Consider the following 18,775-nt stretch of genomic DNA (forward strand, 5'->3'; position numbering starts at 1 on the left):
AGGGATGAGCCAGTCAAGGTGCAGTATAGCATCCATGAAACATACATTCCTCTAGTTCTTTAATGCTTCCTCCCCACCAACTATCATGACCCCAGTTCTACCTTACAAATCCGGCTAGACCAGAGCATATACACTGATACAGATAAGAGCTCTCAACACACAGAATCCAGGACAGAAAATAGTTTATAATTTATCAAGGGTTCACGAGGGTGGCAGAAGGAGGGGGAAAAAGAGGAGCTGATACCAAAGGTTCAAACAGACATTAAATGTTTAGAAACTGATGATGGCGACATATGTACAAATATGCTTGATACAATTTATGTATGGATTGTTATATGAGTTGTAAGAGCCCCAATAAAATTTAAAAATAAAAAAGTGAAAGTGAAATTTAAATGAACTTGGAGTCTTTAGTGACAAAGAAGTTAATCCTACACAAACAAAAACAAAAATGGTGGGGGAGCAGAGTGGGTAATAGGGATATGATATTAAGGAACTCAAGAAGAGAATGTTTTGAAACAGATTGTAGTTGCAATTGTACAACACTGCTTGATGTGATTTAACTACAGAATGATATCTGTATTACCTCCCAATAAAAAGGTTTTTGTTGGTGGGGGGGGGGTGGAATGATTATACCGAAAAATGAACTGGCTGATATGTTACTTTATGAGGTAACATATCATCAAGGACTTATGGTCTTGAAGAAGTCCAAGCTGTTCTGAAAACATTAGCAATAAACAGTTTCCAGAAATTGATAAAATGCTTTTAAAAAATCCAATGTGGCACTGAAAGTGCTCGTTATTCTTTCTACACCAGAAAATTTGGAAGACAGCTGACTGGAAGAGAAACATATTTGTGTCCATTTCAAAGAAAGGTAACAACAGAATGTGGAAATTGCAAGTAAAATTTTGCTGAAGATGGTTCAAATACGGCTGCCCGGAATTCAAGCTAGATTTGGAAGAAGATGTGCTATGAGGGCTATCTCTGGTAACATAAGGTGGCTCTCAGCTAAGAGGAGAGAATATCAGAAAGGTGTTTGCTTATGTCTTATTGACGGTGTCAAGGCATTTGACGGTGTGAATCATGACAACAAACTATGGGTAACATTAAGAATGGTCATGAATGATGGTGTGTCTTGAAGAATATTAAATACACCACGGGCTGCCCGAAGAACAATCAGGCCTGTGTTGGAAGAAGTCTAGCCACAACGCAATGGCGAGACTTTCACATCAGAGCCGACTGGGTGGCACCCGCCAGCGCACACCGCCGTCAGCTCCTGTCTCACAGTGACTCTATACGAACAGAATGAAGACACTGCCCTGTCTCGTGCCATGATCACCACCATTAGGTTTGATTTCATAATTGCAACCACTTTGTTGCTACATCTCATTAACAATCTTCCTCTTTTCCACTGGCTGCCTGCTGTACCAAGTAGGACAACTTGTTCCTCCTGATGACACGTCCCACACAGGCCAGTCCTGCCACCCCCAACTCTAAAGAGCATTCTGGCTGTACTTCTAACGAGGATCTGCTCATTCTTCTGGAAGCCCATGGTCTGTTTAATATTCTTCACCAACACCGTAACTCAAGGACATAGTTATTCTTCTTCATGATTCATGGCGCAACTTTCACATGCATATGAGGGTACTGCTTATACCGTGGCTCGGGCCCAGGCATACCTTAGTCTCCGAAGGGACATCTTTTTAACACTTAAAGAAGTCTTTTGCCGATTGGCCCAATGCATTTGCTCTGACCACTGCGCACATGCGCGTAGACTGTGAATCCACATAATGTGGAACCCTTGACCCCGTCCAGCTTCTCTCCAGTTAGCGGGCTGCTTCAAACGCCCTTTGTACAATCATTCAATTGAAGTCTGGCTGCCCCCCCCACCGCCCCGACTCTGTACACAAGAATCCCACGGCTCTGCTCCCGGAAACTCCAGTGGCCAGTACAGCACGGCTGTTAGTGAGCTGCTCAGCTGATCTTGTTTGTTTGTTTTTTGTATTTAAATTTTTTGCTTTCTTTTTTTAAATAGTTTTATTAAGGGTGATCTTGTTCTTTCTGAGTTACTTCTCCTGAGCAGTCATTTGGCTGAGAAGCCAGACCCCACCCCTTGCAGGACCAACAAATGTGTCATAGCCCTGGTCTGATGTCAGGGGAGTTTCCATAGGGTGTGGCTGGGCCAGCACTCTTTTTTTTTTTAAATCACAGAGAGAAAAGAAACAGAAGTCCAAAATTCACATGGAAGAACCATCCATCCATGGATTAAGCCTCTGGTGAATCCCCTTGGATTATAGTCAAGGGATGTAAAGAGTCTTGCTATCAGAAAGCGAGCATTGTAAAGCGGACTATAGAAGCTATTAAAATATTTTATTTCCCTTTTGATACATTTTAGTCATTTTTTTTCAAAAGTGAAGGGAGAATACACGTGGATTAAGTCTCCGGTGAATTCCCATCTGGCATAGGCCAGGGGTGTGAACAGCTTTGTTATCACAGAGCACACTGGAAAGTGGGTCATTGGAGATGCAGTCAGGTTGAAATATATTAATTTTTTTCTGTTAGGTCACAATTTAGCACTGTATCATTTGATCTCCCTTTTGACTCACTTTAAATTTGTTGTAGTTTTGAATATTTTCTGCTTTCTTTTCAATTGTGGTTTTTTTTAATCTTGGTATTGTAGATTTTTTTGAGGGTTGTTTATTTCTGCTTTTTTTGCGTGTGTTTTTTTGTATCTGAGATCCAGGATAAGTAAATCTATAGACAAGTCACTAGATTAATGGTTTCTTGTGGGTACAGCCAGGGAGATTGGGGAGAAATGGGGGGGGGGTTTGGTAGCAAATGCATACACAGAAGAAGAAAATGTATTGTGGTGATATTTCTGTAACTCTTCTTAATACAATTGAACTATTGCATTGTACGATATGTGGATTATCTGTCAATAAAACTGTCAAATAAATACTTAGAAAGTGATTGTTATGGGCTTAAACAACAAGTGAGCAGAAAGAGGTGGCCTGATTGCCACCAAGAAACAAGGGCCAGGAGCAGAGCGTACCTTCTGGACTGAAGGTCCCTGTACTCCTCAGCCCAAGGGAAGACCGGTGCCAAGATGAAGGAACATCTCCGAGTGACGCGGTCTACCAACTCTGAAAGGAGACAAGGCCCTTCCCATGGACCTGAAAGAGATAGAAAGCCTTGTCTTAAGCTAGAACTCGGAATTTGTATTTCTAGCCTCCTCAGCTGTGAGAGAGTAACATGTGTCTGCTAGTCACCTCCGTGTGGTTTTTGTTCCAGCAGCGTCAGAGCACGAAGACAAGACACTAACACAAGCAACATCGGGTGGCTAGAGAACCACCAAGGCCTTCGGCAGGGCCACTCCCAGCCCCACGTGTCTAGCAGAGGGGAAATCAGAAGCGGATTCTGGAGCCTGTGCTTCCTACAGGGGCTTTGTGGGTCCAAGCGTGTTCAGCATTCCTGCTTCAATGTGACTCGATTTCTTCCCTGCGATGTTGCGGTTTCTGTTTAAAAGGTCTGTTCGTATGTTCCAAGAATGCCCTTCTCTTCTCGTGCGTTCTTTCCCATGACTGAGGACATTCCCATCAGGCGAATGGTAAGTTTGCTTCACTTGCCTCCTCCTCGTGTGGGCTATGAAATGTAAGCGTGAAAGTTCAGTTGTACGCGGCAACTACTTTAGCTGTGAGCCCTGGGGGCGACGCGATTGCACGCTGGGCTGCCATCTGTAAGGTTTGCAATGTGGGGAGCAAGCCGGGGCTTTCTACTCCCATAGAGTTACAGGCTCGGAGACTCACAGGGACAGGTCTGCCTTGCCCTATCGAGTCGCTACCAGAGGGCATTGCCTGACTCAATGGCAGTGAGTCTTGCTTTGAGTTCAGATATCCTGTGTGAATGCCTCCACTGCCGTGCATTTAAATAACCGAGGTTGAGCTGGTCTAAATTTCCCATTGTTGTCGGCTCTCTGAGCAGCCCTGGTGGCACTGTGGGCTAAGCATTTGGTTACTTACCACGAGGTCAATGGTTCGCACCTCCCAGTCATCCCAAGGAAGACAAGGCTGTCTGCTCGTGAAGATTTACAGACTCAGCAACCCCCTGCAGGGCCTGTATGAGTTAGAATCAACTTGGAAGCAGTGGGTTGGTTTTGTGGATATGATAATCCTAAGAGCGGAAAATATATTTATAAAAGGATGTTACACTTTTTTTTGATGTTATACTTTTTTTGAATCTCTGAGTCCCTGAAGTTCTCCTCCTTGGCCCCTCCTCAGGATTCCAGTTATACCAACATGGTGGAGACAGGGAGACGATGTCACACTTTGCTTCTCAGCTGGCAGCCAGCCTCTCGGGGCAGTTTCAGGCTTCCGAGTTGCCAGGGGGCAGCGCAGCGTACAGAGACTCTCCGCAGTCCTGCTCCGATGGCTCCGTGAGAGCAAGGAGGCCAGCCTTCAGCAAGCACACAACCCTACCCCACCTTTCTCTTTTCAGCACCCCAATTGAAAAGACTCAGAGGGGTGGGTGACTCAGGCACTGGCATGAAAATCACATGAAGTGGCCCTGAGGTCATTCCTAATAAAGGGCCGTTTGTCCAGCATGAGAGAACCTGGGTATTGGCAATGCTTGAAAAAACAAAATTTTAACATTTCCTTTCCTGAGAAAATTAACTTGGCCAGGTTCTGTGTACACGCAGTGGTTCTCAACCTCCCAAATGCCGTGACCCTTTCACACAGTTCCTCATGTGTGGGGACTCCCCCAACCATCAAACTACTCTCATTGCTACTTCATCACTGTCACTTTGCTACTGTTATGAATCGGACAACCCCTATGAAAGGGTCTTTTGACCCCCCAAAAGGGTCGTGGGAACCATTGGTCTACAGGGACTAACTTTCCTTCTTTTACTCTTAGACAGTTAAAAAACAAAACAAATGCCAAGTGTTTACTATTAAAAATACTATTTATTGACAGAGCGGGTCGATTCTCACAGCAGACATCAGTTTTTGAAAAATTCCTTTACAAGTAAAAATGAAAGGGTTTTAGTCTTTAATGATAAAAAAAGCGCACAACCCAAAAACGCACATAAAACGTGATCTTCTAGCAAGCTTGCGCACGTACAGGTCGCTGCTCGGCGTCGGCAGGACGAACCCCTGCTCAGCACTGGGAGCTCTGGCCAGATACAAGTCCTTCCTCCGCCTGCCTGATGTGTCTTTTCGGTCTGCTGACACAGCAGGGGGCAGAGCACACATCGTAAAAGAGGAGCGCCAGCCTCCGTGTTGGCTGTGAACTTTGATTATACGGTTTCCACCCCAGGTTTGAGAGCTGCAGATTAAGGTCGCGTGGTGCCTGGCCTGAAGGAGCTGGGTCCCCGCTCCAGCTGAGGGTCCCCCTGGGGAGGGGCTGCTCCTCGAGCCCTCCCTTTACAGAAGAGTCTCGTTTTTGTTGCTGTCATCCTGCTGCATGATTCCTGCTTTGCAGATACACGACAGTCAGGCTTTGTTTGCAAACATGCTTCTAACACAGGAAAGCGGTTAGCCTGAAAGCAGAACCCTGAAAAGGAAAGAAATAAAAATGGATGTTGAAGCAAATCATCTTTGGGTCTCTGTTCCCCTTTGGCATGAAAGGATGTTCAAGAAACATGAAAAGGCTCTCTCTCCTTCCAAGAGGGCACACCAGGTATGGTGTCAGCTTCCTTGTTCCACAAAACGAGAAACCTGTTTCTGGAGGAAGGATGCTTGGGGCCAATGAGATCGGAAGCAACATGCCCCAGCTGTGGGCGGCAAGTGCTCAGGGCCTAAAATATTAATTTTGTGCGATGCGCACGCTCATCAACAAGCCGGCACGAACGATTCTCAGCAGAGGGGGGAGGCAGCTGCTTAGACTTCCTGCTCTCACTGGGGCTCTCAGAAACGCCCCGATGCTTCCGCAAGGAGCCTCTGAGCAGCTCATGCAGACACTGCATGCCAAACGAAGGGCCTAGAGAAGTCACAAACGCACGAAGCACTTTCCCGGTGCCTACACTTTCCTACCAATCCTGAAACTGCACATCAAGCTTAGTTTCCAGGCAGCTATGCAGAGGACATTCTCATTCAGAGTTTGATTTCTAAAGCTACACATTCCCTTCCTCGGACGGACAATTCCAGGTCTAAAGAATGGGAATTTGGAGGGAATCGGCAGCTCCCTCACAAGTCTTTCCTCTCTGACTGATTAAACTGAGAAGGAATGCATGAACGGGTCAGGCGGAAGGGAAAGAGTTCCAGCTCAAACAAGAGCCTGGCCTTGACCCCACATTGTCAAGGTTCCCAAGTTAACTATTAAATACCAACTGCGATATAAGGTAAGATAAACAAAGGTGACTTACCCGTGACCGCACTGAGGACTGACGTTGACTTTTGTTTTCTTCAATTACTGACTGAGGCAGTTCTCTCAGCTGACTCTTCTGAGGCTTCTAAGTTCTACAAAACAATCCACCAGTTACAACCCAGACGAGAACTAGAAAATTATGAAGATGGGGATGTGGCGGGGGGCGGGGGATAGAATCTAGCAGAAATACCTGTCCAAGAGTTTAAGTAATGAATGAACTACAATGAAGCAATTCTATCGACGACCAGCTTCCATCCACCCAACCACAAAGATTCACGGATTTCCTGCTTGTACAAGAGCCTCTTTGCACTAATCTCTCAATAGGGCTGTTTTCCCACATGGGTCCTGCTCACCTCTGGTTCAGGGCTGAATGTCCTTACTAGAGATTAGTGAACACAATGGGACCACCAAGAATCAACAAACTAAGTCCTGTGACTAAAAACCTACTGCCATCAAGTTGATGCCAACCCGCCGTGACCCTACATGGGGTTTCCAGGCTGTATGTCGTGGTAGCAGCCCAAGGCTCCCCAGACAGGGCCGCAGAGGCTGCAGCTCCTGTGGCCGCTGAGTGCTTAGTTCACTTGTTGGCCATTTGGGGAGACCGTTATTTTAGTGTCTTAAAGGAAGAGAGAAAACGGAAAGATGATGAGGTGGATTTCTGGACACAGGTACGCCAGTTGATGGACACCAGCTTAGAGCAGTGGTTCTCCACCTTCCTCACGCTGTGACCCTTTCGTACAGTTCCTCATGTGGTGGTGACCCCCAACCATCAAATTATTTTTGTTGCTACTTCATCAGTCATTTTGCTACTGTATGAATTGGGCGACCCCTGTGAAAGGGTCATTTTCCCCCTAAAGGGGTCGCGACCCACAGGCTGAGAACCGCTGGCTTAGAGGGTGAGTCCATCTCTGCCTCTGCTCCCTGCAGCCATTACACCTCAGGCAGGCTTGGGTTTTCACACTTCCTCAAGGACGCAGGCCAGAGAGCCCTTTCGGAGCCTCTGCTCCTTCCTCCCCGTCCATCAAAAATGTATTTGACAATCCTCTATTTTACTTTAGTCACTTAAAAACATCACTTAGAAAAGGGATTCACAATCTTCTACCATAATCCAGAAAACCTCTCAATTTACTAATGTCACCACTTGTCCGTCAATGTGTCTGTCGTACTTTGATGCCAGAAGCCAATGTCACTGGGATTCCAAACACCAGCAGGCCACGCATGGTGGACAGGTTTCAGTGGAGCTTCCAGAAAAAGCCCTGGCAGTCTACTTCCAAAACAACTGCCAGTGAAACACCTTACGGAGGGCAGGGAATCTTGTCTGGCCGAGTGCTTGCTGGAAAACAAGTCCCTCCGGTGGGAGAGCTCTCTCCTCCCAGTAGAGCTAACGGCAACGAGGTGGACAGAGCACAGCCTTTGGGAACATCGTGTGCTGACGGGACCGGGCTCAACATGAGAAGAAACAGCTGCAAACAGCCGTTACTAACTGAAATGTGGAATACATCACATATGAATCTAGAAAAATTGGGCAGTGTTGCAAATGAAATAGACTGCTCTGAGATATCCCAGACATTAGTTGGCTGAAATGTAGTGGGCTTGGAAATACTTTGAATTAAACAACCATATGGTCTACTATGCTAGGAATATTAAATTCAAAAGGAATAGGACGGTGTTTATAGGCAAAAAGAGTATGTCAAGATCCACCCTTTAGTACAATGTTGTAGTGATAATATCCAAATGTCTACAAGGGAGACCATTAATACAACTCTTACTAAATTTTATGCATCAACCACTCGTGCCAAAGATGAAGAAGTTGAAAATTTTTTATCAACTTCTGCAGTCTGAAAATGATAATCCATGAAATCAGGATGAATTGATAATCACTACTGATTGAAATAAGCAGAAAGATGAGGCTCTCTACTTTTGTAAGGACTTAGTCTCAGAAACCTGAGGTGATACAAGTACGAACTGACTCAATGGCAATGCCTTTTTGTGTGTTTGTTCAGTGACTGAAAGAGAACATAGAACATCAGGTAACAGAAATGACACAGGAGAGCATGGCGGCAGGATTTTGTAAGACCCAAAACCTCTTCAATTGAAACACTCTCTTCAACAATTCATATTCATTTTGTTTAATGTCTCTGACTGCAATTGTTAATATATTTTTCAACAACACAAAGGACTCATGCTTGGTGGGAGAGTGAAAAAGAGGAAGGCCGTCAACCAGAGGGATTGATACAGCGACTCAAGGATGGGCTCAGGCACAGGACAGCTCTGAGGGTGGCCCAGGACCCGGCACTGTTTGGTTCTGCTGTACACAGGGCTGCTATGCATTAGAACTGACCTGATGGCGCCTAACAACACAACAACATACACGTGGACCTCACTGCATGGAATGTTCAGGAGTTAAACCGACTACCTCTATGGGAAGAGACAAGGAGAAACATCACTAATGAGGAGGAGGCCAGAGACCCACTGCAGAACAGACCATCAACTGCTTATAGGTGAGTTCAAGCTGAAAAAAAGAAAATTAAAATAGGTGAGTTCCAGTAAGGTAGTAGACTAGACAGACACACGATCCAGACCCTTTAAAACAAAGATTGAAAAACTAAATAAAAGAGACATAAATGATCATCCTGGAACCCAGGGCTTCAGAGGAAAGGCTAGAGAAGAGGACTGAATTCCAACCAGGAGCAGAAGTAAAGGGAAACAAATACAAAAGGGGAGACAGACACAATGGTGAATTGTCAGCTGAGCTGACAAAGCTTGGGCATTTTGAATTGCAGGAAGCAGGGTCAATTAAGGTAGCGACTTGAGAGTTTCTTGTAATCTCCCAGGACAATATAAGTGCCCTGGCTGGAATCAGAAATGCGGACCTCCCTGCTCCTCATACTCTCTCGGGGACATGCCACCTGCTAGGCTTCCCACCGCACGTCAGAGGTGCACCAGACCTCCGTGTCTGGAGGTTCACAAAACGCACCATCTCAAACGAGTGAAACACACAGTGCTGGATAGGCAGACAGGAACGCCTTCTACCAAGGGCCACCCTGCCTCTGGCTGCCCTCAGGAAGGCATCCTAGATGAGGCACCTACCCCAGGCTAACAGGAACTCTGTCTAGGACCAGCTGTCCCATTCTTTCCGCCTTTCCTCTCACTACCATGACCAACTTGGCTGGGAAGGGTATTGCTCCTTACTGGTGCCCTGATCCTCCAGTTTTCTCCTACTTTTGTTTTTCAAAACGTTCTTTTCCCAAGCATCTGCAGGTTCCACACATGGGTTAAGCCCCTGGTGAATCCCCTCTGACCACAGTTCAGGGTTTGAATAGTCTTGTTACTGATAGAGTTGATTATGGCAGATGGAATCAGGTTAAAATTTAGTATCTTGTCATTTGATCTCCCTTGTGAGTCATTTTAAAGTTGCTTCCCTTTTATCTGGTTTTCAATTTTAGGGGGAAATACACATGGCTTGAGCCTCCAGTGACTCCCCTCTGACCCCAGACCGGGATGTGAACAGCCTGCTGTCATGCAAAGTCCATTAATTAGAAAGAAGATCACTGCAGATTAAGCTAAGTTAAAATTTAACAACTTATCATTTGATCTCCCTTTTCACCCATTCTCAATTTGCTCTAGTTTTTAATGTTCTCTGGTTTCTTTTCAATTGAAGTTTTTCTGTTTTACTTTAGAGAGACAGTAACTGCACTAATGGTGTCTCAGGGTTTGACAAATAAGACTGGGGGCAAAGGGGAGCTCACAACAATGCACAAAAGGGAATGTTCTAAGATGCTCGTGGTGGTGACTGCACAACTCTTAATACGACTGAACAATTGAATTCTATATGTAAATTACACACCAATCACAATTGTTCTAAAACCCACACTTTTCCTTCGTGTCTCTCATTTTCCCCCTCTCTTTGCTTTCCTCATCCTGGTTTTGCTATGCTTTATCTCCTTTGCCCTTGTTTTCATTTTCCTTTTTTTCCTGTGTGTTTTTAGTTAGTATTTTTCTTCACGTTCTCTGCTTGTTTTCCACTAGTTTTTCCTTTCTCTTTCTCTTTGCTGCGCTGTTTACACTTTTTGTTTCGCCAGGTGGGAGGCAGAAACCACAGGAGTCACTCTGTAGTCCCACCCGCTGGACTATGACAAACACCTGCTTCCGTACCACCTGGTCATCAGTAGACCATGCCAACAACAGCGCTACACAAACAGTGAATGGAGAATTGCACTCACATTCTCTATCACATCCACCAGGAGCAGAGGAAAGTGCCTAAGACTATACCAACATACACTCCAGTTAAATGTAAATACACCACCAACATAAGGTCTTGGAGACAGCAGGTGATATCTGTTCACACAAAGAACAACACAGTGATGTACACTAGTGATCAAACTACAGAGTCAGAAGTCCTTTCAGAGGAAAAATCAATCTTGGAACTACCTCATAGAAATTCGAGAGAGTGATATGGAGGTACCTTCAATGGCAAGAGAGAAAGACTGAGAAATCTGCTTATAAAAATCATGGAAAAAACAGACAAAACTTTATATGAATCCAGAAAACCACAACTTCAAAGTGAAAAGAAAAATTAGAAACCACTCAAAAACATAAAAAAAATACAGAAGATTAATACTGAGCTTTCAGAAACAGTTGCACAAGGGAAGGGTAAAGGAGAAGAACCAAACCAATAGAAGCCAGAATTCGTGAGGATGAAGACAAGCTCTCATGTACTTACAGAACCATGAGGAAAAAGAAGGAAACGACAACACACAAACACAACAAATCAAAAAACAAAAAAAAAGGAAAAGAAAACCAAACAACAAACCCTCTCAGAATTACATGGGATACTATCAACTTAAATAAATTCCATGTATTCAGAATTCTAGAACAGAAAGAGACAAAATAAAACAACAACAACAAAAAAAAAGGATTAAGGAAAAAACTGCCAAAGAGTTGGAAAATTTTTTCCTAATATAATGAAAGATGGTAACATATGCATTCAAGAAGTTGAACAATCCACAAAGAAGAGACTGCGGCTTCAGAAGAGGCTCGCCTCCGGCATCCTCCGCTGTGGCAAGAAGAAAATCTGGTTGGACCCCAACGAGACTGATGAAACTGCCAATGCCAATTCCCGTCAGCACATCCGAAAACTGAACAAAGATGGCTTTATCCTCCGCAAGCCTGTGACCATCCATTCTCGGGCCCGTGCCACGAACACACCTAGCCCACCAGAAGGGCAGGCATATGGGCATAGGCAAGTGAAAGGAAAGGGTACTGCCAATGATCGCATGCTCAAGAAGGTCACGTGGATGAGGAGGATGAGGATTCTGCGCCAGCTGCTCAGGATACCGGGAGTCAAAGAAGATTGACCGCCATGTGTATCACAGCTTGTACCTGAACAAGCGGATTCTTATGAAACACATCCACAAGCTGAAGGCAGACAAGGCTTGCAAGAAGCTTCTGGCTGGCCAGGCTGAGGCGCGCAGACCAAGGAGGCACGCAAGCGTTGCGAGGAGCGACTCTAAGCCAAGAAAGAAGAGATCATCAAGACTCTGTCCAAGGAGGAAGAGACCAAGAAATAAACTCCCCCCCTCTTCTCTGTACATAGTGGCCTTGACAGTTCTACTGATCAGTCACTCAATAAAAGCAAGCCTTGTTGGCCTGCCCCTGAAAAAAAAAAAAATCCACAAAGGCAGATTCCAAAAGAAAAACACCAAGACATATCATAACCAAGCTTTCCAAAATCCAACACAAGGAAAGAATCTTTAAAGCAGCTTGAGAAGAAGATGTACCTACAAAGGAAAATCAGTGAAACGAAGTTCTAATTTCTGAGCATAAACCATCCAGACAAGAAGCTAATGAGAAAACACATATAAAACTCTGGGAAAAAATGATTAGGGAAAAGAATGTACAGATGTGCTTTATACAATTGATGTATGTATATGTATGGACTGTGATAAGAGTTGTATGAGCCCCTAATAAATTGTTTAAAAAAAAAAAAACTCTGGGAAAAACTAAGACTCACATACCCAGCAAAACTATCCCTAAAACATAATAGCAATATTAAGACATTTCCAGATAAATAGAAATTGTTACAATTTGTAAAAACCAGGGGTAAACCTTACAAGAAACACTAAAGGGTGTTCTCTGGACTGAGAACCAACAACAATAAACAACCTGAAATTAATGTACATGATACCACCACTGAGAAATTAACACAGGTACAGAAACCTCTAAAATAAAACAAATGTCCAAGACTGAAAATAGGGAACACCGAGGAAATCAATTTGTAAATGAAAATAATTACAAAGTAAAAAGAAGGAATAAATACTCTAGTTATAGACCTTCCAAATGGAGAGGAAGTGTACTTGATCTCAAGAGTAAACAGACTGTTTTAAGGTCGAGAAGAAATTAATAAAGTATAGAATATTATGTGGAAGAAACCAGTGGACCACAACACACACATACTCACACACACAGAGCAAAATGACACCAGTAAATTCACATCTATTGATAATTACACTGAATTTAAGTAGATTCAATACACTGGTCAAGAGACAAAGCACAGCAGAATGGATAAGAAAACAAGAAGCATCAACGTGCTGTTTAAAAGAGACACAACTTAGGCAAAAATAACCTAAAAATCAAAGGATGGGGAAAAAGTGATCTCAAATTTAACAATAATCATGAGTATGGTGCAGGCCTTGAAGTGTTTCATTTATAGTACATAGGGTTGCTATGAATTAAAGACAACTCAAAGGCACCTAACAACAATGGCGATCAAAAATGAGCAGGAGTGGCAATACGAATTTCTGATAAAACAGACTTTAAGGCAAAACCTAGCATAAGAGCAAAGAACATTGTATAATGAGTAAATGATCTGTGGAATGAATGTAGTAATCACAAATATCTATGTATTCAAAGGCGCTCTGGTGGCACAGTGGTTAAGCATTGGACTGCAATCCGCAAGGTCAGCAGTTCAAAGCCACCAGCAGCTCCTGGGGAGAAAGATGGGTCATTCTACTCCTGCCAACACTTATGGCTCAGAAACTCATGGGGCAGCTCTACTCTGTTCTATAGGGTCGCTATGAGTTGGCATCAACTTAACGGCAGTGAGCTGAGATGCATCCAATGATAGAACCTCAAAATATACAAATCAAATAGACAGCTTTAATATACTACTTCCAACAAAGGACAGACTAGAAAGAAACTCAGTAAAGACAAAGAAGAACTAAACAATGCAATCAACCAATCTGACCTCAGAGACACACAAGCACTCCACCCAACAACAGAACACTATATGTTCTTTTCAAGCACACATGGAACATCCTCCAGAATAAATCACACGCTAGCCTCTATAAATTTAAGAACAGCAAAATGCCACAAAGCATCTTCTCAGATTACAACACTATAAAATTAGAAAACAACAACAGCAAGATCAGGTATAGGGGCCGTAAATAACACAAGGAAATAAAATAGCACCTTGCTTAAAAACTACTGGGTAATAGAAGTGAGGATGGCACAGGACCCAGCAGTGCTTCAACCTGTTGTACATAAAGTCACTATGGGTTGGAACTGACCTACTGGCACCTAAAAACAACCAAAACACAGCAGAAATAAATGAAATTTTAAAAATACAGGAAAACAAAAGAATCAGCAAGACTAGATGTTGGTAATTTAAAAGGATAAAACTGACAAACCACTGGCAAATCTAGCAAAGATAAACAAGATGCAAAAAACATGAATTAAAAAAAAGCAAAACTGATGACAACACAATAGGTAAAAAACCAGGGTAACAGAAGACTATCAAGACCTGTACTCTAACAAATCTGGCTAGAAGAAATGGACAGATTTCTGGGAGCACACTAAAAACTAACATATATTGAAGTAGAAGATTTGAACTAACCCATAAAAAAAGAATCCATCAAGTTATTAAAAAAGTTCAGACCCAGATAATTTTATTGTTGAATTCTAGCAAGCACTGACAGAAGAGCTAACACCAAGTTTACTACTACAGAATATTGAAAAGGACAGAAAATGCCTGAATTCATTTTACGAATAATATACCTGATACCACAACCAAGCAAAGCCATCACACTAAAAAAGAAAATTATAGTCATATATCATGAACACAAAGGCAAAAATTCTCAACAAACTTCTGATAGAATGTAACTTATCAAAAATATAATACATCATGATCAGATTAAGATTCATACCAGCTATACAAGGATAGTCAACATTAGAAAAACAATGAAAGTAACTCACCACAAAAATAAAACAAAATAATCACATGACCATATCAATCGATGCAGAAAAGGTGGATAAAATCCAACACTTATCTTTGTTAATAACTTTCAAAAAAGTAATAGAAAACAACTCAACAAACTAAGGGCATATATGTATAAAACCAAGAGCCAACATTAGTCTCAACACAAACTGAAAGCATTTCCTTTGGGAACAGAACCAGACAAGGAGACCCTATATCATCACTCCTATTTTATATTGTGCTGCATACACAGGTGTGTTGTTTTTTGGGGGGGAGGAGTGGTGGTGCAGGAGAAGGCTTGATAACATTCTGTAATCAGTTAACGGTGGTGGCTACACAATCCCAGTAATATAATAAAAGTCACTGAACTTATGATTTTAAAGGGTAAATTTGATGGTATGTGAATGGTATCTGGGGCTGTCTCCTGTAAGGGAGCATTGTTTTCCTGTGGAGGCACTGGTGGGCTTCAACCACTGACCTGGTGGCTACCTGCCTGATGCTTAACCCACTGTACCAGTAGAGCTCTTTCCTCCCAACACCCCCGGCCCCCAATAGGTTAACACTTTCACTAATGCCTCAAGAGAGGGTCCGTCAGGAGAAATCACCATATGGAACATCACCAGACCATGGGCTTCACCCCTGGAGAGCTTCTGTTCGGAATGTCCGGCAGACCTCATTTTGAGAGCCAATCATTCGCTAAGGTAACCTTTGACAACTGCCTGCCTGGGCACGTGGCAAAGCCCAATGCTGCAGAATGTTAGGTGCGCTCAATCAGGGATGCCTATGGCTTGTGTCCCCCACAAAAATATGAGTCAACTTGGCTAACCTATGACTCTGTCTTAATTCAATTACTCTCTTCTATAATCTGATGTTAACTATCTATGTGCTGGAAATTCTCACTTTAAGATGATGATAAGCCAGTTATGTTAATGAGGTAAAATGAAATCTACAGAAGTCACTGTATCTTGAGTTAATCTCCCTTGAGAGATGAAAGACAAGAAAAAAGTGAGATTAAAAACAAACCAAACCAAACCTTACTATCATGGAGTCCACGTTGACTTGTCCCCTCTTGAGTTTCCAGGAAGGACTAACTCTTTAGGAGAGTGGAAACCCTGTCATTCGCCTTTGAGCAGCTGGTGATCTTTAAGTACTTGCTGACCTTGCACTCAGAAGACCCATGAGTGAGCACTATTCCACTGGGCTCCTCTGAGGAGAGATCCAGGGACCTGATGGCACCGAGAAAGAGCATGTCTGCAGTTAAGTCCTCTTCTAGCTGGGTTTGTTAACTCCCACGAGGCCTGATCAGTGCCACCGTGTCTGAAGTCAATGTCCATGGCCATCAAGAGAGAAGAACCAGGAGTGGAGCAGGTGGAAGCAAAGCTGAGTGCTGCCGGACTGGCGCTGGCTTGCCCTCTGGGCATTTAGCAGCGCTACAGGACCTCTGGATCACTTGTTGAGCAGGGCAGAGATCAAGAAGCCACGTGGGTGGCTTGAGTCTGAGGACCAGAGAGAGATGTGTCTGGTGGGATGGTTGAGAAGAGGTGCTGCTCTGGTCTTCTCATTCATAACAGTCTTTTAGTGACCTTTTGCTTTCTTCATGCTTGAGGTTCTTGATGTCAAGGCAGAGTTCTCCACGTCTTTCTCTGTCATTAGTGCTGGATGTATCAAATCTATTGTTGAGATGTCTTCAAAATTCAGGTGGGATATAATTATTGTTGTGTTTTGACTCTTATAGACTTGTTTTAATTTTCTTCTATCTCAATCTCAAACAATACATGAGCAGCAACTGGTTTGCTACACAGGTGAAGCCCCGTCCTTGTATTAACTGCTGATACTGCACTTCCCCATCGTCTCTTCCGCAGATGCCATCCAGTTGATCCCTGTGTATCCCCTCTGTGGAGGCCCATGTACACAGTCACCATTTGTATTGTTGAAAAAAGGTATTTGCAGTGAAGAAGTCATTCATCTTGGGAAATTCTCTCAAACAATCTGCAGCTTTATTTCTATCACCAAGGTCACATTTTCCAACTACTGTTCCTTTCTCTTTGCTTCTGACTTTGCATTGTAGTGGCCAATAAATTATCCATGCAACCTGACTGCATGTTTGATCAATTTTTCAACAATTTCAAAAATGATGAACAAACAGGAGTTATACTGTCTGATCTCAAGACTTTCAAAACAACTGAAAGACAGTATGGTGTTAACGACAGACCAACTGGTCAACCAGAAACAAACCTTGAGATGTTCAACAAAAGGAGCTCTTGAGTCCTCACTTCTAGGTTGACAAAGACAAGAAAAACAACAGTCTTGCCGGGGGGGGGCGGGGGGGGAAACGGCTGAGGCCATGTCTAGCCTATGCGATGCATGACATCCACCCACCTTGTGCTCAAAGGCAAGGCCATTAAGAAGCTCGTAATTCGAAACACAGTGGAAGCTGCAGCCTCAGAAACACTGCTGAAGTGTGTCCGATGCATATGGGTTTCCCAAGATGTACATGAAACTACATAATTACATGAGTTGTGCCATTCATGGAAGGTGGTCAGGTACCAGTCACATGAAGCCTGAAAGGATATACCTTCCCTACCCGGATTTAATACTGCTCCCCACCCCCCCCTCCTCCCAAAACCTATATGTAAAGATTAGAAGCTGAAGAAAGACAAAGTTGAGGGAGAAAACGAACTGTCCAAGTAATCTCCAGTGACAAAAATCAGATCAGTGCTTTCGGGGTGGGGTGGTGGGGTGGTGTGTGCAAGCGCATGCACTAAGTAGATTCGCTTTAATGAGGGAGAGGGAAATGCACTATATCTTCACGCTGGTTACATGTGTGCATATTGTATCTGAATGAACCACATATTGTTGTATAGATGTTATACTTCATCTTTTGATTCTCGATACTTTTTAAAGAAAAGATTTCAGTGTTCCTACAGAACTTTTTTTTCTTGAGTGCACCATTCCTGGAGGTACTGCAATACCAGGTCTATGCGTGGAGTGGACGAAGCAAGCTCCTATTCCATCTCCTAATTCCAAGGATCCATTTAACAGACTGGCTTCGGACAGAGGATGTAACAGATATTAAAACTATAAGAACAGATACTACACTTGTGGTATGGCTATGTCAAAGTTTTAGCTCAATAGCATTTGATTATCTTTATGCAGGGAGTGTCAGGCCTAGGTAACAGGCCTAGGGGACTCAGAAACCCTAAGCAACACAGGCAAGCTCTGGTTTTACAGAGCAGGTAACTGCCATCCACGTGGCAGTGTGCTGATTCCAAGTCCAATAGGCTTTTCACTCTTTATGTTGATGACATAAAACCTGCAAAGCAAGAAAAGATGGCAGCGTCACAGTACTAGGAAAGCCTGCCAGAGTGTGAAAGACGACCTGAAGGAAGGTCAGCCTTTGGGCCAATACAGAATTACAAATTTGCCATTCCTAATGAAATAATTTGGAGCCCTGGGAGGGAGGGGCAAGGCTAAGTGGTCAGCAGCTAAGCAGAAGGTCGGCAGGCAGAGCCCAATAGTGGCTCCAGAGGAGAAAAAAATGGGTGATTGGCTCCCACGAAGTCTATCCCACAGGCAGCTCTGCTGTGTCACACAGGGTCGCTAAGCTTTGAAAATCAACTCAATGGCAGGAAGAGTTGCAACAATGCAACCACGGATGTAAACAATACTCACCAAGAAATACTAAAATCATGAAGGGAACTTTATCATAAAGAAGGTCAGGCTGACAACTCCCTGAACTCGGTGATCAAACTAACATTTCCAAGTGGAACAGATATTATGAACCGCCTGATACAGCAGACTAGGAAGCAGACAGAATCACTAATGAAGAAGACATGTCCAAACCCCACAGTAATCCTGAATGTGACGAAGCCTCCAGCTCTGAGTATCAGCTAACAGGAATTAAAGGGGCTGGAAGAACGTGGAAAGGGCAATGAGGCCAGGATCAGCCAAATCCAGGATATGGAAAATTCTACAGGGCAAATGACTCAGTGTTTCCTCCACAAATAAATTATATTTTTAAAGAAGATAGAAGGGGGAACTATAGCCATGATCAAATACAAAGTATGGAGCCTAGCTGGATTCTGACTTGAACAAATTATAATAAGTCAGTTTTGAGATGACTGAGGAAAACGGAATGCAGATTACTTGTTAGGCAACATT

General features: G+C 43.5%; 1 protein-coding gene and 1 pseudogene across 3 annotated transcripts in view; both read right to left on the minus strand.

The window, feature by feature from the left end:
• Window positions 1–4,975: 4,975 nt before the first annotated feature.
• Window positions 4,976–18,775, minus strand: part of CCDC62 (coiled-coil domain containing 62) — a 49,587-nt gene continuing 35,787 nt past the window's right edge. For all 3 annotated transcript variants that reach the window (XM_075534350.1, XM_075534351.1, XM_075534349.1), the window contains 2 exons: window positions 6,359–6,452; window positions 4,976–5,547 (listed from right to left, as the gene is read on the minus strand). In XM_075534350.1, coding sequence (XP_075390465.1) covers window positions 6,399–6,452 — 54 coding nt within the window. In that variant the 3' untranslated portion in view covers window positions 4,976–5,547; window positions 6,359–6,398. The remainder of the gene's footprint in view (window positions 5,548–6,358; window positions 6,453–18,775) is intronic.
• Window positions 17,553–17,728, minus strand: LOC142429951 (U2 spliceosomal RNA; annotated as a pseudogene).

This window comes from Tenrec ecaudatus, chromosome 16, assembly GCF_050624435.1.
Source record: "Tenrec ecaudatus isolate mTenEca1 chromosome 16, mTenEca1.hap1, whole genome shotgun sequence".
NCBI lineage: Eukaryota > Metazoa > Chordata > Mammalia > Afrosoricida > Tenrecidae > Tenrec > Tenrec ecaudatus.